Genomic DNA, 25,596 nt, shown 5'->3' on the forward strand with positions numbered 1-25,596 from the left:
TTTATAGTCTTTGGTATGACTCGGGGTTTAAACTCAGGGCGGACACTCTAACCACAAGGCCACTGAGCAGCATGTTCTTTTCGAATACCTTTATAACTGATCACGGTAGTTCAGCCGGGATATGCCCATTTCAAAATTAGATTTACAGCCCCGAAAAAATGTTAGTGTTGTAGCGTTTGCTTTAAGGACATAATTCACCACACCTGTTTACTTGACTTTGTCGTCATTATTCACTGTCATTGTTCTATTGTGCACATAACAATGTTGTTCTTGTTTAGCATTAATATACAGTATGCAGTTAAGAGTGAGTAATTTGGTGCGGCCCCTTTAGGTGACCGTCAGGAGATTTACCCAAAGGTGGGCGTTTGGTGTGACCGCCTTTTTGAGTCTCTTTGATGTAAGCAGTCATTCAGTCTCGTCTTTGATGGAATAAACGGCGCACACGTTTTTGTGTGTCACAAGATACTTCAAGTGGTCTTGTTTTCGCGTTACAAGCGCAACATTGTTTTCATTTCAAAGCCACGCCCTCCACCGTTTGACCAATTAAAAAGTCAGTGAGTGTGTCACATCCAGGTTGCCAGTTACGCACCGCCCTCTTCGTCGAGCTCCTGCCACTGGTAATGTTACTAAACATGTCAGACCTTAGTAAATCTAAAAGGGGTTGTTACGATTCTCAACTTATTCATGACAAAGCCAGGTACAAAACGAGGATTTGTATCGGGGATGCCTTTGAAAGATGGGGGCGATTGAAGGCGGAGAAGATTTTTTCATTTTGACGCCAAACTTGCTAATTTCCTCCTTGATCGGTAAGTCAGGCATTTACGTTTTCTTATTAAATGGACATTTTTATTGGTATTTGCTTGGCACAGTACAATGCATTACATGTAATGATTTTCTACTTTCTGTATTGACATGGTAGTAGGCTATATGATTTATGTGTAACGTGTTTTTTGCGTAACGTAGGTTGGCTCATACAATTGCACTCTGTACTGAAAGATGGTGATTTGCGTACATGGAAGAGAATGCAGTGCGTCAGGTTGGATGCAACATGTTGGTGTGCTGAACGAAATCAGAATAGTTTTAGTTTTATTGCCATTGTTTGAGAACGGGTTCACAAACTAGGAATTTGTCTTGGTATAATTGTGCAACATATAAGACAGAATAGGTAATAGGTAATAAAATGAGCTGTAACTGAGCTATCAGATCTTGTTATTGTTCATTTTTGACATCAGTAAAATGTGGCATAATTACTTAGTAAACCATCCAAGCATAAACAAGAGAAACCTACAGCGTTAGGACTCGTCGATTGCCATTGGAAGTTCCTTGGAGTAGGATTCGGATTCGGCTGCGTATAAGTCATGGAGAACGGGAGGGGACTACAGAATTTTTACCGTGATTACAGTACCATTTCTGGCCACATTTGTACATTTGGCACCTTTAACTAGTTAACGCATGAGATGAATCACAAAACATTATTGCATTAAACATGTATCAGGACTAGGGATGTCCGATAATGGCTTTTTGCCGATATTCCGATATTGTCCAAATCTTTAATTACCGATACCGATATCAACCGATATATGCAGTCGTGGAATTAACACATTATTATGCCTAATTTGGACAACCATGTATGGTGAAGATAAGGTACTTTTTAAAAAAAATAATAAAATAAGATGACTAAATTAAAAACATTTTCTTGAATAAAAAATAAAGTAAAACAATATAAAAACAGTTACATAGAAACTAGTAATTAATGAAAATGAGTAAAGTTAACTGTTAAAGGTTAGTACTATTAGTGGACCAGCAGCACGCACAATCATGTGTGCTTACAGACTGTATCCCTTGCAGACTGTATTGATATATATTGATATATAATGTAGGAACCAGAATATTGATAACAGAAAGAAATGGGGGGAGGGAGGTTTTTTGGGTTGGTGCACTAATTGTAAGTGTATCTTGTGTTTTCTATGTTGATTTAATAAAAAATAAAAACAAACAAACAAAAAAAAACGATACAGATAATAAAAAAAACGATACCGATAATTTCCGATAGTACATTTTAACGCATAATCAGGACAGATTAATCACCCAATATTTTTTTTTCCAGAATACATCCCAATGGGACTTTAGATAAAACTGTTATCAAGTTTTGAGCAAAGACAATTTTTTTATGCCTTTTTGACATAAAAATGCATTTGTCAAAATATTGAGGTGTTTTTTGAAAGGTAATTTAAATTATGCAGGCAGTCATTTTCTGTGATTAATCTAATTAAACATGGGATTAATCTGATTTAAAATGATTTCACAGCACTAAAAATAAACTGATAATATAGTTTAGCGTGTACCTTGGGTAGCAGACTTTTGTTGGGTTCTCCTGCGGGCTGCTTCTCTATTGTGTAAATATAAGAACTGGGAAATCGCTCATGTTTGCACACAGACGTATTTGAAGGACTCATTGGAGAGGTCAGACTGGACAACAAGCGATATTTATGTCTGTGTACCAAAGGTAATGCTCGATAAGACAGTTTCTAGAGTCAGGACGAGACAGAACAAATTTAAACATGTCAAACATAGCATCTTCAGCTTTACAATATTTTTATGGATAAATGTTTGTTGGACTTTTGTGGCTGCAGCTTAGAGGATGCAAATGACTCCCCAGCTTAGGTGGACATGTTTTTAATGGTTTCTTTCTCTGATTAGGTTGTCCGCTTCTCCTCCTTTGCACTAACTTTCTCAGTGGTTGCAGGATTGTGTTTTTCTCTGGGCGGCGCTCAAATGCCTGTTTTAGGCTCATACACAAACTTCATACGTATTTACGAGTTCTGTCTTGTATTCAGTACTGTTTCTTACCTTTTTTTATCAAAAAGTGCTGCCACACTCAAATTTGTTTGATCCCATGTTGGCTGATTTTGCAGTTGTACTGAAAAACATAATCGCTCAGAGATTCTTTATTCTTGCACTCAAATCCGCAGGAATACAGACTAGTTAACGGTTACCGCTACCCATAGAGCTGCTGCTGGGCCAGATAAGATCCACAAACATGGAGAAAAAATATATCCTCTTACTGGACAATTCATTAGGTATAACCTTACGGTCTAATTAGATGTATCAAAACTGGTTGTGGGAGGCACACACCTGTGAACACATGCAGCGTAGCCGAGACGGTTGACTGCAAAAATTGTGCTTGCATAAAGACAAAAATACACACGTAGACAGTCTTTCTTATGTGTGTGATCGGTGAGTACATTTGATAGTAATTTAAACACCTCGGAATCAAAAAGTAATGTATTTTTTTTCCAATTATAGTTTCGCATGAAGAGGTGCCCCCCATTCAAAGGTACGTACACACTGTTTCCGTGCTTGCATCTAAGCGTGCCACTATCAATATGGAATGTCAGACGGCATTTTAAGTACCACATGGAGTGCGCTTTTAGCATTTGAGTTGTGTGTGCACGCAGTGAATCGATGAGGGCGGAGCAGCGTCTGCTCAGCATTCCCGAGCTCAGCCACCACCTGGCAGAAAGCTACCTGACGTGCTGTCTGTTCCTGCATGAGACTCTGCAGTACAAACGTCAAAACCACGGCAAGGTAAAACACATGAAAATCAAAGAATCGTTTTTTTTTTTTAAACATTTGAATTTGGGGTATCCCGATCCGATATTGATATCAGATATCGGTCCGATAACAGCAAAAGATCAGTTTGCATCTAAAAACTTGAATGTACTGTAAATACTCCAATGCAAGCAGTTGTGCAAAGCTAGACAGCCAGTTAACATGTTAATGTCCTCAAAATAAACACACAAGGTTGTTCTTTTCTATTTCAGGGAAGTCATTTGCAAAAGGTAAAAATGGTAGGCTATAGGCTACTAGGAGCCAGCAGTTACACAACAGCTAAGCACACAAGCTAGACATACAAATGTACTTCATTAAACAATATTGCAGTCTAAAACACGACATTTGACAATATAAAAAAGTATCAAATAATTATAGTTGCATATTACACATTTAACGTCTCCTAGGAAAAATCGTCTTAGACAGTTTCCAGTAACTTCAGTTTAGTATGTCCTGAGCACAACCCAGTGCTTTTTAATTATTTTCTTTTAGGGAGAAGAAAAAATGTTGCGCCCCCCACTTTCCGCCGGGACTATAAATAATATCATTAGATATTAAATTGTTATAAGTAAACCTCTGCATAATATTGTATCCTTATTAACATTAATGAAAAAAGAAAGAAATATAGATTACCTTACAACAAAGAAAAACTGTTTTTTTTAGTCTGTAACGGAAAATATTTAAAGTGCATCAATTTACCTGAAATTATATAAATAATATTAATTTAAACTATAAAAATGTTTTGACCAAATAGAGCCATTTGATACTTGGGAAAAAAAAAAAGTTAAACTCAATAAATAACAAATTCAAATTGATCAGCAACATTAGGCATGTTACCCGGGGTCACACAGTCCCTGGCATTCGCACTTTTGACTTAATAAATGTAATTATTATGGCTAATAAGTTTCACCCAAAAACTATTTCCATTCCACTTAAACTTAAGGACAGCATAAATACATTTCAGACGGTTAATAATAAATAGGTTAGTTGTTCTCTGATTAATTTTACTTGATAAAGCCTTTTCTAACATTCCACACTGCAAAAAATAACAGTATGTATTATTCCTGCTGATATCAGATCAATACTGGTATTGGCAAATACTCAAGGTTCCAATTAGGGCTGGGCGATATATCAAATATACTCGATATATCGCGGGTTTGTCTCTGTGATGTAGAAAATGACTATTTCGTGAGTATTCGAGTATACGTTCTCATGCAGTTGCTTTTAGCTGCAGGCATTACACTGCAGGCTTTTCTCACTCTTTCTTGTCTCTCCTTCTCATAGAGAGATAAAACAAGCGCACCTTGTTACATACGTCACATACTGTTGTGCATGCAACCTCATACGCCCTCGGCGAGCAGAGAGGTAGCGGCATGGGTAACGTTAGCTGTGGCAGATGGTGCTAGCGGAGCGGTGTGAGTGGTAATACAAGACAGAGAAGGTGCAAATCTGGTAACAAATGGAGGAATAATTAATTCCCAAGAAAAACAGCACAGGGTCCATCGTCTGGGAGTGGTTTGGCTTCAAGCGGTTTAATAACTGTTTAATAAATACAGTTTTGGTAAGTAGACTTAGTTGTGATTTCCCTCTCTGCATGAAAGTTTAAAATTAGCATACACTAATGCAGTATGAATAAGAATGTTTTAAAGTAGACATATAGAATCATCATACTGCTGCAATTATATGCACCAAGTGTTAATTCAAGACTAAGGCAAAATATCGAGATATATATCGCGTATCGTGACATGGCCTAAAAATATCGAAATATTCATAAAAGGCCATATCGCCCAGCCCTAGTTCCAATAACGGTATTGTATGAGAAGTGGAAAAAGTTGTATCGTGCCCACCCCCTAATTTAAATGTCACTATTGTATGTAAAATGATGAGTTTTTAGTAACCACATGTATGCTTTGCACCTGCACCGCTCTTTCACTTCCTTTGCACTCTTTTGCACCTTTTAGACAGTCACCTTATTTCTAATTTTTTCAGTTTTGTGCCATGATGTGCAGTGGCTGTTTTGCGCTCGCAGGTGTTGGACATTATGTTCCAGGAATCATGATCTCTTATATAATTGGTGAGTCAGCCGTTTGTCCCTTTTTGATGTGAACGCATATCTTTAACTCGACACACAGCACATGCAATGCTTAGTTCCTTCTTTGCACTCTTAGTCCTCAGTGTGCTGCTGTGGCCCCTGGTGGTGTACCATGAGCTCATCCAAAGGATGTACACTGGCCTGGAGCCCATCCTGATGAAACTAGACTACAGCATGAAGGGAGATACAGAGCGTCGCAAGCACGACAAGAGGAGTGAGTGCCGCTACACTAGAACCCGTCAAGCTGTTGTGGGTGGGACCTGTAAACGACATGTGTGTGTCTAACAGAGGTGAAGAAGGAGGTGGAAGAGGGTGATGAGCCAAGAGCAGAGACGGAGAGCGAAAGTGAGGAAGAGCTCTCCTTTTTTGCCCCAACGGTATGAATCACCCTCATTTCACATTCAAACTGTTCATGTTCGGAAGGGTCTGAACTTTTACCACTGAGGATTATATACTAAAAAAAATCTAAGTATTCAGGAGGCCATTTTGATATTTTTATTAAAAAAAAAAAAAAGTTCAAACTTACACTTTATGCTAAGAAGTTACAGTATATATATTTAATGAAAAACATAATAATAATAATGATAATAGCCTGCATGTCAGCTTTCTGCTAATAGCTTTACCATGTCAACTTTTTTCCTTACTTTACTTTATTTTTATAGTCATTTTGTTTTTAGAGTGTGCTGCGGGCCAATAGAACGTAAGTTGCGGACAGTAAATGGTCCCTGAGCCGCACTTTAGATATGTCAGGTTGGCGTGACAGTGATGGTTTGTAATGGTGTGCGCTGATTTGTGCGCGATAAGAATCAGACAGATATGTGGGCTCTGTACCGAGGATGTCGTTGTGGCTTGTACAGCCCTTTGAGACACTTGTGATTTAGGGCTATATAAATAAACATTGATTGATTGATATAAATCTGATGACATTAGAAAACAGCTCTGATAACCAATTTAAAAAAAACACTCCAATGAGGTAAGATTACTCAACTGTTGTGAAGGTGGGTCAGGGCAGTCCTTCTTAAAAGTAGGGCGGCTTTGGTGACTGAGACATGCTTTATCAGTATCATGCTTCAAACCTCACTTTGAAAAGCTGTGCACTTAAAATTGCCCAAAAAGGTTCATTGTGTCTTCTTGTTCATATACTTTTCAAATGTTCTTGTAATCAGACAATATTCTCGGTGTATTAGATGGAATGTAAAAATTCCATCTAATATACCAAAAATATTGTCTGATTACAAGAACATTTGAAAAGTGTGTGCACTTAAAAATGTGCTCATTGTAGCCATTCATCTTGACTTCTCCATTTTCACAAAAAAAATCAGCACCATGTTTTTATTCAGTTTTGTTTTGTAAGTTAAAATGTTTTATATATTTTGCTCCTGACTTAATGTTGCTGATCAATTTGAATATATTATTTTGCATCGAGTTTATTTTATTTTATTTTTCCGTATCAAATTGTTCAAGTCGTTCAAAAAATGTTTACAGTTTAAATAAGGATAATTTTTTTAATTTCAGGAAAATTGATATACTTTACATCTTTTCTGTTACAGACTAAAAACAATTTTAATACATTTATCCTTTGTTGTAAGTTGATCTATGTATGTCGTTTTTCTTTTCTGTTTTCTTTAAGGTTAATAAGGACACAATGTTATGCAGAGGTGTACTTGTAACTATTTTATAGACAAATGATAATATTTATAGTCGCAGCAGAGAGTGAGCCAGTAAATCAAGCGCTCCTTTTCTCCTACATGCCGTGCTGTAAACTTGCCCTAAACTCTCCCTGAGCTCATTGTAAACAAACATGGCTTTGCTCTTGTGGGACGTCATCATTGTTTCAGAGGAAGATTTTTTGTGTTCTATTTGCACTAAATGTTCTGCAAACATTCCGAGAGGAGGAAAAAAAACTTCTAAGCTTCAACACATCAAACCTAATCAGGCCACATGAAACGCCAGCATTGCTACAAAGGGGTTTTGAAAGCCTACAAAGACGCCTGCTGCCCCAGAGCCAGCCGCAAAGAAAGGCCCTGGGGTTTGTTCCTATTACTGCAGCGTTTAAAAAGTGAAAAAAGTTTCCCAGAGACGACATGAGAGCTGGACAACCAGACAGACCTTTACTACCGTTAAAAATACTCTGGTACCACAAATTATGAGTATTTTAAGATACGAGATGTCTCTCAACTTTTGTTATGCTCTAAGTTACGTGCAATAAATTTGAGTTACAAACCTCCCTGCCGTTAGTTGGCGTAGCAAATGGCACAGTGAAAACATCTGGTATTACTTGCTAGTTTAAAGCTAGAAATCGACATTACTTTGTTTTCCAACCTTTGGAAACCATCAGCATAAGTCCAGGTTCTATACCTCCCCGTCGAAATCAGCGCTGCTGAGGCTTTGAAAAGCGGTTTGAGATGCATTCATGCACACGTTTGATGCTACATTGTGGTTGTCCTTCTCAGGTGGATGTAAAGACCACAGCTCTGGCGATGGCCATCACAGACTCCGAACTATCTGACGAGGAGGCGTCCATATTGGAGAGCGGCGGCTTCTCTGTTTCCAGGGCCACGACACCCCAACTCACGGATCTCTCTGAAGGTAAATGTTGCTCGTGTCAACGCGCACTTGGAATTCTGCCGGTGCAGAAATAATCTTTTTTTATTATTATGGTTGTTTAGTTATATGCTTGTTATTGGCAGACAAGGCGAAACGCGCAGAAGCGCCCAGAACACATGCAATTCAGAGAAAAACATGACTAATTATATTGGGAGCTCTTTAATATTATTTTTTTTAAAGTTGAATAAATACAGAAAATATACCTTTTCACTCCGCCAACTTTCTTCTGGTTATCATCTATTTGTATATCCCTCTCAGACCTGGCACCACTGGTAGGACTTACTTCCGAGCAGCATGCTAACTATGGAGGGCCAAACTCGCGTGAAAGATTCCTACAAAATGGATGCTGGCTCATGGAGACACAATCACATTTCCATATTCCTCGTTACACACACACAGGAGTTGCATGAACTCCGGGAAGGTGCATGTCTTGCCAGAACACCGGCTCCAGTTGTAACGAGCGCATGATCTAGAAGCCGCTTCTTAGATATGAATCCTCACCGCTATGGTGGAAAATAAACAATTCAGATAGGTCTTTACTGTCATTGCACAAGTACAACGAAACTTTGTTTTCAGCACAAACCCGTTCAAGGTTAGACAAACAGTGTACAGGGTTACAGAACAGGAACGCTGATGGGTCGCCATAAGGCGCCCCGTAAAAATGATAATGTTTCTTCCACTGGAGGACTAGAGGAAAATGACTAGCTAAGCATGCTACACACACACAGACAGAGCAAGAAGAAACAAAAAGCTAACCGCTAAACCTTCAACGCAAAATAGGGGTGTTTGATTCAGATGTCAATACTATTGATACCTTGTATAGTATCAGTGTGTAAACGATACTAAAGTAATTAGATCAATATTTATTGTTTTGTTGTTCCTATTACAAAATAATTTTGGAGTGGTTTTTGTTATTGTTTACAAATTCAGGGAGTAAGTTTCTGGATACAATGGAGCCAATAGTAGTTTTTGTTCAGTTATTGTACACAAACCACTTTATTTTGTCAAAAAAAATTGTAAGTAGCATTCAATGCCACAAATTTAATATATTGCATATGTATGTATGTATGTATGTATGTATGTATGTATGTATGTATGTATGTATGTATGTATGTATATATATATATATATATATATATATATATATATATATATATATATATATATATATATATATATATATATATATATATATATCCATCCATCCATTTTCTACCGCTTAGTCCCTTTATATATATATATATATATATATGGGTAGGTAGGTAGGTACTACAAAATTATTAATTGAATTAGATAAGCTTTATAAAAATGTGTAATTGTTTACTGTAGTTACTTGCTATAAAACATTTTCACTTCTATAATCTATTGTCAAAGTATCGGATCAGGAATCGAAACCCGATTGGATATGATGTCAAAAAATCGGATCGGGATTAGAGGCCAAAAATGTTGATCGGGACATTCCTGAAATAGATAAATGTGCCATTATATATTAAATAAATCATGAAATAAATTACAAATTAAAAGCCCAATTAAATAGTGAAATAATTACGTCAATACGTCATCGTGGTTTGTAAAGCCCTTTGAGGCCTATATCAATAAATTGTGATTGATTAAATAATTAAAGGACTAAATGTAATTTTACATTAAGTAAATAAATGACACTTTTATGTATTACATTTATAATTAACTAATGACACATTTAAGTACAGTGGTGCCTTGATTTAGGAACTTAATTGGTTCTTGAACATGGTTCGCAGATCCAAAACTTTGTGTAATGAAGCAGAATTTCTCATTATAAAACAACGAAAACATGAAGAAGTGGTTCTAGCCTTGACAATAGTCCCGATTTTCGTAAAATAATGCACACTTTGAAGACACTATATAGTACTGTATATTATCACGCAGACATAACAAGGGTAATGGATCAACAATCTATCCATTGTCAAAATAGCACGACAGCAGCAAGCGGAACCATCAACACGCACACACACAAAAGTCCCTATGGTGCTCTCAAAAATGTTAACCTTGTTGCTAAAATAATAGAAAAAAGTAAAATCCTTTTTACCTTGCTGTCAGCAAACAGCAGACAACGTGCAGTCAGAAGGCTGAGAAAAGAGGGCCGGCCTCTGGCATTAGCTGTCATGCAGTTGGTTAGCGCCAAAACCATTAGGGGGCACCACGTGAAAGTGGCTACCGCTCACTTATGTAGCTGATCATTAACGTTGAGTCAACATGTTCTATGTAGAAGTTTTAGTTCGGTTTAGCAGCATAACGTTCGTGTCCATTCCAAAACCCATAGAGATAATTGGTAAGTTAGCAACGCATCAAACACTGTCATGGGGACAGATTTAAGTCCAAATTTATAAAACAACTTTACTACTTAAGATGACATTGTGACCGAACCTTTTACCCAAATATTTGTCTAAACAACATTAGATTGTTCAAAGTTGTTGCATATTTATTGTCTTTTATTTGCTTTTTCAATCATTGCCAAAGCGGCACAGCAGTTTTGAAATTACGTCTTGGAAATGGCAACATATCTTTTTACTTTTTGATACAAAATTTGGACATTATCTGGAATATAAACACATGACTTTTGAACATATTGGATTTAACTGAATTGTGGTAGTCAATGTAGTCTTTTTGTGTGTTTGTATCTGATTATTTATAGTAAATACACCTCTTTACTTAACCATATTGCTACAATGACAATAATAATTTAAAAAAAGTTAGATCTTTTTTTACCTTGCTGTCCGTGAACTGCAGATGACGTGCAGTCACGAGGCAGCAAAAGGGGGGCAGGCAGAGAGAGAAAAAGTGTGTGTGGGTTCTTATACCTTTCTAAGTCTAAGTACACAGAGAATCCCTCCTTTTACAGGCTGGTTTGTTGGCTTTTTTGAACCCATATTGAATAAGCAAAAGAGACAAAACTTGGTGAATGGCGAGAAAAGAAACACGCTGCAGCACTGAGAAGTAAAGAGAATGTGATGTAGGTGGCTCCGCCTCTCCAAAATGGCCCGTGTGTACTGTACTGTACAGGAAGTGATGTCAACAAAATGGCGGCGCCCTAAGGCAGTGTTTTTCAACCTTTTTTGAGCCAAGGCACGTTTTTTTCATTAAAAAAATACGGAGGCACACCACCAGCAGAAAACGTTAAAAAATAAAACTCCACCAGCTCGTCGTGCCTTATTTTGAGTTTGATGTTTTGCTTTAGTTCTTGTTTTGTGCTGTTATTTTGGTGCATCTTCCTGTTTTGTTGGTGTTTTCCTGTAGCAGCTTCACGACTTCCTTTGAGTGCTATTGCCCGCACCTGCTTTGTGTTAGCAAGCAAGACTATTTAAGTTGTGCGGATTCTATCCTTCTTTGTGGGGACATTGTCGATTGTCATGTCATGTACGGATGTACTTTGTGGACGTCATCTATGCTCCACACGCTGTAAGTCTTTGCTGTCGTCCAGCATTCGGTTTTTGTTTACTTTGTAGCCACTTCAGTTTTACTTTTGTTTTACCTAGCCATCCCTAAGTGTTATTGCCATTTCCTTTCCCTTTTGTTAATTTTTAGTTTAAGCATTACATACCTTTTTACCTGCACGCTGTCTCCCGCTGTGCTTTGCATATTGGGATCACAACAAACCATCCTTGTCTCACCCGACACGTTCCGACTTTTACGAAGAAATGAACTACCTCTTTCCACCTACTGATATGGATTATTAAATGGTTACCCTGCCGAGCTATATACAGCACAGACACTCGACAAGGCCACATTATTTGCAGATTATAATTATTGATTTGCAAAAATATTTTTTGGACCGTTTAGGTGAAGTTGCATAATTTTCCACGGCACACCAAGCAATATCACATGGCACACTGGTGTGCCGCCGCACAGTGGTTGAAAAACACTGCCCAAAGGCCTCCAGCAGCACACAAAATGAATGAATGAATGAAGCGTTCACACGCTGAGGCATATTTGCAAACTGAAACGTTTGCAAATAGAGAGGTTTGTAAATCGAGGTTCAACTGTAATTATTGAATGATTCATTCATTTATTAGTCCTATTTGGCCTTCCATAGCTAACGTCCGCTTTCATCACACTTTCATCTTGAGATGTCCGATAATATCGGACTACCGATATTATCGGCCGATAAATGCTTTAAAATGTAATATCGGAAATTATCGGTATCTGTTTCAAAATGATCGGTATCGGTTTCAAAAAGTAAAATTTATGACTTCTTAAAACGCCATAGGGAGAAGTACAGAGCGCCAATAAACCTTAAAGGCACTGGCTTTGCGTGCCGGCCCAGTCACATAATACCTACGGCTTTTCACACACACAAGTGAATGCAAGCATACTTGGTCAACAGCCATACAGGTCACACTGAGGGTGGCCGTGTAAACAACTTTAACACTGTTACAAATATGCGCCACACTGTGAACCCACACCAAACAAGAATGACAAACACATTTCGGGAGAACATCCGCACCGTAACACAACATAAACACAACAGAACAAATACCCAGAACCCCTTGCACCCCCCCCGCCCCCCCCGCTACCGACCCCCGCCCCCCACCCTGCCCACCTCAACCTCCTCATGCTCTCTCAGGGAGAGCATGTCCCAAATTCCAAGCTGCTGTTTTGAGGCATGTTAAAAAAAATAATGCACTTTGTGACTTCAATAATAAATATGGCAGTGCCATGTTGGCATTTTTTTCCATAACTTGAGTTGATTTATTTTGGAAAACCTTGTTACATTGTTTAATGCATCACAACAAAATTAGGCATAATAATGTATTAATTCCACCACTGTATATATCGGTATCGGTTGATGTCGGAATCGGTAATTAAGAGTTGGACACAACTCTTAATTACCGATACACAAATACCGGACACAAATACACGTACCGTTACGGGTGTAACGGTACGTGTATTTGTATTTAACCGTTCCGGTACGGGGGTGTCGGTTCGGTTCGGAGGTGTACCGAACGAGTTTCCACACGGACATATTAAGTAGCGTAACGCACGTTGTGTAAACAATGCACACCAAGGCACAACACACGGCATGCTAGCAGCTAACGGGCTACGATAGACTGACCATACGTCCTCTTTTCACCGGACATGTCCTCTTTTGCGGAGCTGTCAGGGCGGAGTTTCTTAAATGCCTCAAATGTCCGGCGTTTTGAGTTAGGGTTGCGTGTTATTCAATGTACGTTCAGGGTTAAGAAGGGGTTAAAAACAAAACAAATTGTGCACGCAGCAGCATTGGTGAGGGAGGGGCAGATACAGAGAGAGCAAGAGAGTTATGATAAACGCGCATGCGTCGCCAGGCTCTGCTTTTTATCCATAGATCTATCAGATTTAATTTTTTATTATCTATAGCAGGGGTGTCAAAAGTGTGCCCCGGAGGCCATTTGCGGCCCACAGCTAATGTTTTAAAGGCCCACGGCACATTCTAAAAATACTATTAAAATAAACAAAAATATAACAAAAGTGAAATAAAAAAGCTTAAAGGTTAAATGTAATTTAGAAAAAGTTGCAATGTTGACTAATAAAACAAAGCTGTTTTTTTTCTTTCAAACTGTCATTGCTCAAAACATAATATTGAATCAAAATCAATGTTATTATGAATTATTGACCTATCCAAGGTTCCGATTACTTCACATCAAATATTCCACTAAGAAAAATATTTTTGGTGGAAGATTTTGCAAATTTGTTAAATAAATAACCCAAAAATGTATATTTTGTTGTTTTCTTACTGTACCGAAAATTAACCGAACCGTGACCTCTAAACCGAGGTACGTACGTACAGAACCGAAATTTTTGTGTACTGTTACCCCCCTAGTTGGAAAATATCGGAATATCGGATATCGGCAAAAAAGCCATTATCAGACATCTCTACTTTCATCGTGTTATGGCGGTTTGCGTGTTGGCCGCCGCAGTTATGTTCCCTCGTAACAACTTTGGCCTCAGCAATGCATGCCGTGTCTTGCAGACCTGGACCAGCAGAGCTTACACAGTGACCCAGAAGAGTCCTACCTGCGGGATCTACCTGAATTTCCATCCGTGGAGGAGTTTCCGTCCCTGGAACGCAACCTCCTCCACTTTCCGTTGCAAGGTCCGCGCCAAGGCAACAGACCCCGGCCAGGCGCTCCTTCGGAGGCGGAACCCTTGAGCCCCGCCAGTCTCCTCATCCAGCACCTGGCGTCCCCGCTCCACTTTGTGAACACCCACTTCAACGGCCACGGGCGACCGCCCGGCGGAGAGGCGGGTGTGCCGCCAGCCACAGAGGGGGAAATATCAGGTCGGGGAGGAGAGGAAGAGGAGAAGACGGCGGCTGTGACTGAGGGTGCACAGCTGTCGCTGGAGGCCCTTAGCGAGGAGATTGTGAGCACGGCCATCTCCACTGTGGTGCAGAACACTCTGTCAGCACTGTTGCGCTCCAGTGAAGCCAGCGAGGAGCCCGCCCTGGCGGAGTTCCTTCCTCATGAAACCCCACCGGGCGTTATGGACACCTCAGTGGCAGCGGCGCTGGGGCCCGATGACGACCCGGAGACCATAACCACAGAAGGCGTCACGGGAAATGACACGCTGGTCGCCACAGAGGACGAGGACTTTGAGCTTCTGGACCAAAGTGAACTGGACCAGGCGGACGAAGGGCTGGACCTCAGCCCCGACGGACTGCTGGTTCGAGGTACGCCAGATACGCCTCCGCAGCATCAACCTCAGTCATAGCTCCCATCAAGCCCCGCCCCCTTCCTAACGGTTTTCTTTTTATTTATCCACTAGAAAACATCCCTGTATCCAAAATATTCATCTAAGAGTGTTTCATACCGTTGGTGGATGATTGGAATTAAGCTGTAGACCTTAGCACAGCTGTCGGCGTTTTAGATCTAGCGTCCAAATTTGCCTGGTAAGCAAATTTCCTGCCGTCGAGTAAACTTGCTGTCCCAAGCAGATGTTGTAACAGAGATTTGGATTATAATGCAGTGAATATGAGCTCTACATTTATTGAATTCAACAGTGGATTTAAGGAGGTTTACAGCTCCCTTAATGATGTCTGTTCGAGCCCCAAAGTAAAGGTTTTTACTTTTATGTTGAATCAGGCCAAGTGAGTCACTTGTTGCCTGGAAACTATGACATTGTTGGATGTTGACCAGAACTTACACACGTAAGTGACTTCAAAGGCTTTGAGTTATTCATCCTCATATCTAATGACTAACCGCGCCGATCACATGACATGCCAGGCACTACGCATGTGTTGAACTAAAGAGTTCACTGCATCAGAATCAAGGGCAGGTTTTAATAACCACTCGGCGTCCAAATCTCTGTAGCGTTGTGTTTTGTTCCCGACTTGTCCTTGTGCACTCTTTGTACTAACTTCCCCACGTACCAGCCTCCCTGTGTATATTGTAGAAATGTTGAAAAAAATATATAATTGTGTATGTTCTGCATGTAAAATGACACTGTTTAATATCTCAGCTGACTACGTGCTGCACATGTGTGTGTGTGTGTGTGTGTGTGTGTGTGTGTGTGTGTGTGTGTGTGTGTGTGTGTTGGGGGGTGGGGGGGAGAAGAACACATTTGAATGTTTCAGGTTAAAAGTCCGTTAATATTTTCCTACTAAAGGAATAAATGTTTTGCTCTGTCCTCATTTTCAATACAACGCAACTGTAAAAAAAATATTCATAACATCGGAGGCTAGCAATTTGTGTTTTGTGGTAGTGTGCATACAATAATGCTTCATAAAACTTGCTGAATTGTAAAGTTATAAAAAAAAAAGAAGAAAAAAAGGATTATATTTTCTAATTTCTCTTTTTTCCACCAAAGTACTCAGTTTGATCTTTTACATCTTGAGACCTATTCAAAGCAAAAGACCACGTTTCACTGGATGAGCAGGTTTATTGGACGCAAACGGGTAAATAAAAACTGCAGCTCCACGTGTGGAAGTGAGAGAATAAAAGAACAAACTGAAACAAAACACAAAAAGTCACGTCATGGTTTTTGTTCCACGCTGACACGATCGGTTTCTTCACCTCCCGGGCTCTCCTGCTTGGACATCTTTTTCCTGCGAGGAAACATCTGTTACGACAAAGTGCTTCTTGGCTGCCATCTTGTCCTGTATGTACTCGCCTGAGTTCACTTGCAGAGAGAAGAAGTTTCTGCTTCAGATCATCCCCGACTGTGACGTCAGGCACCGCGGACCAGAGGCCATCTGCGAAGGTCACCGGAACTGAAAGGACGACGTCGCCAGGGAGGTCGTAATGGCCTGCAAGCGTCACTTTAGGTCAGTGAAAACACTGTGCTTTAATTTCCTGAGAGCGGGGCATTAACACGCTATGCCTTTTGTTTAGCACCACAACCACTAGGGCAGACCCTGGGCAAATTAAGGCCCGGGGGCCACATGCGGCCTGTTAAGCTTTTCAATCTGCTCCCAAATAATTTTTTTTATATCTTTAAGATGAAAAGTGTAGCTGCCATTATGATGTGCAGTGATGTTTTCTTATGACCGTAAGTCTTGAACTATACAAAGTATTTTTATGGTTGGAATCTGCTTTTGCATAATATTTTAGTGACTAGTGTTGTCCTGATACCAATATTATTTCGATACTTTTCTAAATAAAGGGGACCAGAAAAAATTGAATTATTGGCTTTATTTGAACAAAAAATCTTAGGGTGCGGCGGACCGGTACTTTTCAGAGGCGGTATAGTACCGAATATGATTCATTCGTATCGCGGTACTATACTAATACCCGTATACCGTACAACCCTACTAGTTACTATGGTAAGATTACCATAGTAACTAGTAGGGTTGTACGGTATACCATAGTACCCTACTAGTTACTATGGTAAGATTACCATAGTAACTAGTAGTGTTGTACGGTATAAGGTCAGACGAGGCACCAAGCAGTGTGGGTGTGGTTTGATTGTAAAATATGTCGATTGAGAGGGGGTGTGACGTTCATATGTTCTCAATATTCAGGGTTTTATCGTTCATAGAACAATTTCGTTTTTAAGGCGGTCTGTCATAACATTTTTAGCATTCAATCAGACTTTATTGTGAGGTTTTGTATTAGTTTTCCTTCTAAATTTGGCCCCCGAGTCAAAATAATTGCCCAGGCCTGCACTAGGGGGTCCACATGATCACCATCAATATTGAGTTGACAAGGGTGTACCCCGCCTTCCAACCATGTGCAGCTGGGTTAGGCTCCAGGGATCCCGAGAGGGACAAGCGGTAGAAAATGGATGGAAGTTTGTTTGGTCTGGCAGCAATTATAATTGCCAAGTTAGCGACACGTCAAACACGGTCATGGTGACAGATTTATGTCCATAATAAAAAAACGACCATACTATTTAAGTTTATATTGTAGCTGAAACTTTCCCCCCAAAATATGTCTCAAGAAAAAAAAAATTCATAGTGTATTTTTTTCCCATTTATTGTGTTTTATTTACCTTTTCAATCAATGCCGAAGCCAAGCAGTTTGGAATTGACTTGTGCAGTAGGAAATATCAAACACGTTCCCTTCCCCCCTTGGAAATATCAACATATTATATACAATACAGGCCAAAAGTTTGGACACACCTTCTCGTTCAATGCGTTTTCTTAATTTTCATGACTATTTACATTGTAGATTGTCACTGAAGGCATCCAAACTATGAATGTGGAGTTATGTACTTGACAAAAAAAGGTGAAATAACTGAAAACATGTTTTATATTCTAGTTTCTTCAAAATAGCTACCCTTTGCTCTGATAAATTTTTCGCACACTCTTGGCATTCTCTCGATGAGCTTCAAGAAGTAGTCACCTGAAATGGTGACTACTTGGCCAAATTCGAGAGAATGCCAAGTGTGTAAAATATGTTATTTCTTAATATCGAATTGAAAACATATTTTAACTGAATTTTTGGTTGGTTGTGTATTTTATGCACACACTCTGTTAATTAAGTTAATTCAAAATGTTTTTTAATAAATGTCAAAATTTAAGTGCAAATGAAAATACAACTTTACCACTTTAGTCATATTTTTTGCACTTAAAGTTTGACTTTAGCTTCAGACTTCTTTTTGTTTGTTATTGTCAGTACTGCCACAAGTGGTGGAAAAGTGTATTACAACTGAGTCCCGCTGCGGCCCATACAGACCATAACTGAGAAATAGATACATTATATTACCAAAAGTATTTAGCCACCTGCCTTGACTCGCATATGAGCTTGAAGTGCCATCCCATTCCTAACCCATAGGGTTCAATATGATGTCGGCCCACCTTTTGCAGCTATTACAGCTTCAACTCTTCTGGGAAGGCTGTCCACAAGGTTGCGTAGTGTGTTTATAGGGATTTTCCACCATTCTTCCAAAAGCGCATTGGTGAGGTCACACACTGATGTTGGTCGAGAAGGCCTGGCTCTCAGTCTCCGTTCTAATTTATTCCAAAGGTGTTCTATCGGGTTCAGGTCAGGACTCTGTGCAGGCCAGTCAAGTTCATCCACACCAGACTCTGTCATCCATGTCTTTATGGACCTTGCTTTGTGCACTGGTGCACAGTCATGTTGGAAGAGAAAGGTGCTCGCTCCAAACTGTTCCCACAAGGTTGGGAGCATGGAATTGTCCGAAATGTTTTGGTATCCTGGAGCATTCAAAGTTCCTTTCACTGGAACTAACGGGGCCAAGCCCAACTCCTGAAAAACAACCCCACATCATAATTCCTCCTCCCCCCAATTTCACACTCGGCAATGCAGTCCGAAATGTAGCGTTCTCCTGGCAACCTCCAAACCCAGACTCGTCCATCATATTGCCAGATGGAAAAACGTTATTCATCACTCCAGAGAAGTGCTTTACACCACTGCATCCAACGCTTTGCATTGGACTTGGTGATGTATGGCTTAGATGCAGCTGTTCGGCCATGGAAACCCATTCCATGAAGCTCTCTGCGTACTGTACGTGGGCTAATTGGAAGGTCGCATGGAGTTTGGAGCTCTGTAGCAACTGACTGTGCAGAAAGTCGGCGACCTCTTTGCACTATGCGCTTCAGCATCCGTTGACCCCTCTCTGTCAGTTTACGTGGCCTACCAATTTGTGGCTGAGTTGCTGTTGTTCCCAAACTCTTCCAAATTTCACGACTGGATTTGTTGCACAGGTGGCATCCTATGACAGTTCCACGCTGGAAATCACTGAGCTCCTGAGAGCGGCCCATTCTTTCACAAATGTTTGTAGAAACAGTCTCCATGCCTAAGTGCTTGATTTTATACACAAGTGATTAGGACACCTTCTGATCATTTGGATGAGTGGCCAAATACTTTTGGCAATATAGTGTATTTTTGGCGGCCCAACAATGAACCCCGGCCCTATTGTTGAGAAACACTGGTTTAAAATGTCCGCACCTGTGCACAGTACCCCCACCGAATACACCTGATTCGGAATAGAGGCCCCGTTCCAAGCCTTCAGGAGAGTGAGGATCCCGTTGGCGGTTGACATGTCAGCTCCGCGGCACGTCTTCGAAACCACAGCTGCCTGCTGACTGTGCACGATGTCTAGGAAGGTGGTCTCCAGCCATTCACTAAACAAGAGAAGAAAGAAGATACTAAATAAGTTGTCAAACAAATGGAACCTTACAAGGCTCCAAATGTCACTGTTTATTGGAAAATATAAACAAATAGACTTGAACCTGGTTAGAGCCTTTCTAATCATGTGGCCCCCAACTCGTGATTGTGGACATGAACCCCATTAGAATTCATGCGCCCCCATGTGTAACAATCCCAAATGTAATTTCACAGTGTGCATTCTTGTTGAACTAATCTTTCACATGAGCACAATAACTACACTATATGTTTGTATTTTGTCATTTAATATACATGTTTCTCTATAACATTTCTAACTGTTCAGTTTAAGCATTTTTATCTGAAACATTACCCCAGCAGGCACAAGACATTGACACAACGTCAATTATGCGTACATGTCCTTCAAAACTGACTTTGAAACAACGTTGCCAAATAGTTGTATTTGTAAATTGAGACAACGTTAATGTCTAACGTTGGATCCACGTTGTTGGTTGGGAAATGACCAAATTTCAATGGTCAAATCAACGTCAGAACTCACCATTGAAAAAAACATCAATAATCATGTTGTTTCAACGTTGTATTTGTGTTGTAGAATATTGGTTGGGAAAAGACCAAATTTCAATGGTCAAATCAACGTCAGAACCCAACATTGATTAAACGTCGTCAAAAAGCATGTTGTTTCAACATAGTGTTTGTTTTGTAGAATATTGGTTGGGAAAAGACCACATTTCAATGGTCAAATCAACGTCAGAACTCAACATTAAAAAAACGTCAATCATGTTGTTTTAACGTTGTATTTGTGTTGGAGAATATTGGTTGGAAAAAGACCAAATTTCAATGGTCATATCAACGTCAGAACTCAACATCGAAAAACGTCAATAATCATGTTTCAACGCTGTATTTGTGTTGTAGAATATTGTTTGGGAAAAGACCAAATTTTAATGGTCAAATCAACGTCAGAAGCCAACATTGATTAAGCGTCGTCAAAAAGCATGTTGTTTCAACATAATGTTTGTGTTGTAGAATATTGGTTGGAAAAAGACCAAATTTCAATGGTCAAATCAACGTCAGAACCCAACATTGCAGAAAAGTTGTCAAAAAGCATGTTGTTTCAACTTTGTATTTGCGTTGTAGAATATTGGTTGGAAAAAGACCTAATTTCAATGGTCAAATCAACGTCAGAAGCCAATATTGATTAAGCGTCGTCAAATGTCGTCGTCATAATGTCTGTGTTGTAGAATATTGGTTGGAAAAAGACCAAATTTCAATGGTCAAATCAACGTCAGAACCCAACATTGCAGAAAAGTTATCAAACAGCATGTTGTTTCAACTTTGTACTTGCGTTGTAGAATATTGGTTGGAAAAAGACCAAATTTCAATGGTCAAATCAACGTCAGAACCCAACATTTCAGAAATGTTGTTAAAAAAGCATGTCGTTTGAACGTTGTATTTGTGTTGTAGAATACCGGTTGGGAAAAGACCAAAATTCAATGGTATAATTAACATCAGAACCCAACATTGATTAAACGTAGTCAAAAAGCATGTTGTTTCAACGTTGTATTTGTGTTGTAGAATATTGGTTGGAAAAAGACCAAATTTCAATGGTTAAATCAACGTCAGAACCCAACATTGATTCAACTTTGTCAAAAAGCGTGTTGTTTCAACGTTGTAGAATATTGGTTGGAAAAAGACCAAATTTCAATGGTCAAATCAACGTCAGAGCCCAACAATGCATAAATGTTGTCAAAAAGCATGTAGTTTCAACGTTGTATTTGTGTTGGAGAATATGGTTGGGAAAAGACCAAATTTCAATGGTCAAATCAACGTCAGAGCCCAACAATGCATAAATGTTGTCAAAAAGCATGTAGTTTCAACGTTGTATTTGTGTTGGAGAATATGGTTGGGAAAAGACCAAATTTCAATGGTCAAATCAACGTCAGAACCCAACATTGATTAAACGTTGTCAAAAAGCATGTTGTTTCAACGTTGTATTTGTGTTGTAGAATATTGGTTGGAAAAAGACCAAAATTCAATGGTCTAATTAACATCAGAACCCGACATTGATTAAACGTCATCCAAAAGCATGTTGTTTCAACGTTATGTTTGAGTTGCTCAACGTCAGGACCTAATTCAACAAGTTCTCAATGTTGTTTTAATGTCTTGTGCCTGCTGGGACCCTTTATTGATTATTTCAAACTTATTTCACAGCATTTGTCTGTTTTAAATGAACATGTTCAACTTCAATGCCATTTGCTACCAAAATTGCATTTTTTTAGTTTGATGGTCCAGCGCTTGTATTGAATCTTGTTTATTTTCTTACTGACTTGTCGTAGATGATCTCAAGGACGGGCTGGAAAAAGAAAGGCGGTCCTTTGACGGGGCCGTCATAATTGAAAACCTTTGCCCTCTGTAGGTCGAGGTCGAAGCTCTCTCCGACATCCCCCCACACGATGACGTCGGTCACTTCTAAAGGAGATCATGACGGAGACGTCGCATGACAAACCCTGAAGCCGGAACGTTACGGGGACTGAGGAAGCGTGTAAGCCGTACCTGAGGTCCTCACTTTCAGCTTGTTCGCGATGGCAGCTCTGGCTTTATTCTCCAACTGGGTTGCCATGGCAACAATGCGGCTCTTGTCAGTAGAGCACGCGTTCAGGAGAAACGAGCACCTGAGGTTCACAAGCGAGCCGCTGGACACGATCACCTTCACCTCCGCCTTTGCCTTGGCTCCAATCAGCTCTCCATATTGGGTGTACAAGTCTGCTATTGCGTTTATATTCAACGGTTCCTCCTCGTCCTTGGAGGGTTCCTCTCTAGACCAGCCGTCATCCAGCAGGAGGATGATGTCAGCGTCCTGGAACGCATCTTTGAGATCCGTGTGAATGGTCACCTGAATATGCATGAAGCAACATGGTGGTAAGATGGTTAGGGAGGCATCAAGAATTAAAGCTGCAAACAGTCCTTCCCGATGCCGAGACCCACCATCAAAAATTTCAGGAAGATCGGCGTTTGTGGAAGGATGTTACGAGGACCATACTGGTCTTGATACACTATATTGCCAACAGTCTTTGGCCACCCATCCAAATGATCAGAATCAGGTGTCCTAATCACTTGGCCCGGCCACAGGTGTATAAAATCAAGCACTTAGTCATGGAGACTGTTTCTACAAACATTTGTGAAAGAATGGGCCGCTCTCAGGAGCTCAGTGACTTCCAGCGTGGAACTGTCATAGGATGCTACCTGTGCAACAAATCTAGTCGTGAAATTTCCTCGCTCCTAAATATTCCAAAGTCAACTGTCGGCTTTATTATAAGAAAAATGGACGGGTTTTGGGAACAACAGCAACTCAGCCACAAAGTGGTAGGCCACGTAAACTGACAGGGAGGGGTCAGCGGATGCTGAAGCGCATAGTGCAAAGAGGTAGCCGACTTTCTGCACAGTCAGTTGCTACAGAGATACAAACTTCATGTGACCGTCCAATTAGCCCACGTACAGTACGCAGAGAGCATCTAAGCCAGGGGTGTCAAACTAAAATACAGAGTGGGCCAAAACTTAAAACTGAACAAAGCCGCGGGCCAAGGTTGAACAAATTAACCTTTTAATAGGGACCCAAACAAGTTTTGCATTGAATATTGAACAAGCAAGGCTTATATAACTTTATAGTGACATGCAAAATCGAGTTTCAAATAATAATAATTAAAAAATATCAATGCCATATCAAATACAATTTAAATAAAAATTGAATGCCTCTTTTCTATTTGCAGCCTTCTGAGGTAAATATCAACGTTAACTTTTTCCACAGGCTAATAAATTTGAAAATAAAATAACAATGAATAAAGCAACCATTCAGGACTTTAAACTGCTCAGTTTGCAACACACTGATCTAATCTGATGTGCCCAAGCCAGATACCTGCCATCTTTTCTTGGATGCTAGTTCATTAATGTCGGGGCTCAGGCTTTGAGCTGAGGCAACCTTCATTATCGAATGAAGGTGTTCATCAGTCATCATATCCCGTAGTCACCACAGTCTTGGGGGCGTGCCTTAAAGGCACTGCCTATAACGTCCTCCACGAGCTGTCGTCACGTCCGCTTTTCATCCATTCTAACAACGTGCTGGCCCAGTCACAAGATATGTGCGGCTTCTGTACGCACACACACGTGAATGCAACGCATACTTGATCAACAGCGATACAGGTCACACTGAGGGTGCCCATATAAATAACGTTAACACTGTTAGAAATATACGCCACACTGTGGACCCACACCAAACAAGAATGACAAACACATTTCGGGAGAACATCTCCACCGTAACACAACATAAACACAACAGAACAAATACCCACAAGCCTTTGCAGCACTAACGTCCCGTAGCGTCCCGGAAGAGTTAGTGCTGCAAAGGCTTCTGGGTATTTGTTCTGTTGTGTTACGGTGCGGATGTTCTCCCGAAATGTGTCTGTCATTCTTGTTTGGTGTGGGTTCACAGTGTGGCGTATATTTCTAAGTGTTAAAAAAATGTATACGACCACCCTCAGTGTGACCTGTATCGGGAGGGTTGGCAAGTATGAGAATTAGCGCTGAATGCGGTGTTACCGCGGCACCGCCGCTGTATATAATCGGCGGGCCAGCTCTAGTGTTACTTTGATATTGCCTCAAGGGCCGAGTGAGATTACATGATCTAAGCCATACATCACAGAGTCCAATGCAAAGCGTGGGATGCAGTGGTTTAAAGCACGTTGCCACTGGACTCTAGAGCAGTGGAGACGCCTTCTCTGGAGTGATGAATCACGCTTTTCCATCTGGCAATCTAACGGACGAGTCTGGGTTTGGAGGTTGCCAGGAGACCGGTATATTTCGGAAATTTGGTGGAGGAGGAATTATGGTGTGGGGTTGTTTTTCAGGAGTTGGGCTTGGCCCCTTAGTTCCAGTGAAAGGAACTTTGAATGCTCCAGGATACCAAAACATTTAGGACAATTCCATGTTCCCAACCTTGTGGGAACAGTTTGGAGCGGACCCATTCCTATCAAACATGACTGTGCACCAGTGCACAAAGCAAGGTCCATAAAGACATGGATGACAGAGTCTGGTGTGGATGTACTTGACTGGCCTGCACAGAGTCCTGACTTGAACCCGATAGAACACCTTTGGGATGAATTAGAACGGAGACTGAGAGCCGGGCCTTCTCCACCAACATCAGTGTGTGACCTCACCAATGCGCTTTTGGAAGAATGGTCGAAAATTCCTATAAACGCACTCCGCAACCTTGTGGACAGCCTTCCCAGAAGAGTTGGAGCTGTAATAGCTGCAAAAGGTGGACTGAGATCATATTGAACCCTATGGGTCAGGAATGGGATGGCACTTCAAGTTCATATGTGAGTCAAGGCAGGTGGCCAAATACTTTTGGCAATATAGTGTATCAACAGACTCCAACCTGGAAGCCTTATATCAGTTTGGAAGGAGATCTGATCATTTAAAGTGAAGTAATGACAGTATAATTGGTGATGGCGAGGAGCAGTTTTTATGGGCAGGCTCCCCCCACCACGAATAGGCACCGATATGTACGGACCCATCTGGCATCTCAGAATGTCATCATCCTCATTCGTACCAATTTCGACCAAGATCGGATTTTGTGGAGTCGTGTTATAAATGTGTCAAGTTTTGTGGTGAACCATCAGATCAAACGTCCTGGGTATGACGTTAAACTACATCCAGGCATGAGATGGGAGGTTGTGTGTGGGGTTAGTG

The 25,596-nt window shown here is 40.4% G+C and overlaps 2 protein-coding genes across 10 annotated transcripts in view; one reads left to right on the forward strand and one right to left on the reverse strand.

The window, feature by feature from the left end:
* retreg2 (reticulophagy regulator family member 2) overlaps positions 1–16,455 on the forward strand; it is a 23,708-nt gene extending 7,253 nt beyond the window's left edge. The window contains exons 3-10 of one of the 3 annotated variants that reach the window (XM_062060685.1): positions 3,307–3,337; positions 3,459–3,588; positions 5,602–5,686; positions 5,781–5,918; positions 5,993–6,081; positions 8,158–8,293; positions 14,298–14,996; positions 15,092–16,455. In XM_062060685.1, coding sequence (XP_061916669.1) covers positions 3,307–3,337; positions 3,459–3,588; positions 5,602–5,686; positions 5,781–5,918; positions 5,993–6,081; positions 8,158–8,293; positions 14,298–14,996; positions 15,092–15,123 — 1,340 coding nt within the window. In that variant the 3' untranslated portion in view covers positions 15,124–16,455. Of the gene's footprint in view, positions 1–3,306; positions 3,338–3,458; positions 3,589–5,601; positions 5,687–5,780; positions 5,919–5,992; positions 6,082–8,157; positions 8,294–14,297 lie in introns of all 3 variants that reach the window. The other 2 variants (XM_062060676.1, XM_062060694.1) reach the window with 2 other exon arrangements.
* Positions 16,194–25,596, reverse strand: part of mdh1b (malate dehydrogenase 1B, NAD (soluble)) — a 29,220-nt gene continuing 19,817 nt past the window's right edge. For all 7 annotated transcript variants that reach the window (XM_062060595.1, XM_062060605.1, XM_062060589.1 and 4 more), the window contains 5 exons: positions 22,405–22,744; positions 22,179–22,320; positions 19,678–19,853; positions 16,436–16,571; positions 16,194–16,370 (listed from right to left, as the gene is read on the reverse strand). In XM_062060595.1, the coding sequence (XP_061916579.1) occupies positions 16,298–16,370; positions 16,436–16,571; positions 19,678–19,853; positions 22,179–22,320; positions 22,405–22,744 (867 nt within the window). In that variant the 3' untranslated portion in view covers positions 16,194–16,297. The remainder of the gene's footprint in view (positions 16,371–16,435; positions 16,572–19,677; positions 19,854–22,178; positions 22,321–22,404; positions 22,745–25,596) is intronic.

The sequence above is a fragment of the Entelurus aequoreus genome, linkage group LG01 (assembly GCF_033978785.1).
Source record: "Entelurus aequoreus isolate RoL-2023_Sb linkage group LG01, RoL_Eaeq_v1.1, whole genome shotgun sequence".
Classification (NCBI taxonomy): Eukaryota; Metazoa; Chordata; class Actinopteri; order Syngnathiformes; family Syngnathidae; genus Entelurus; species Entelurus aequoreus.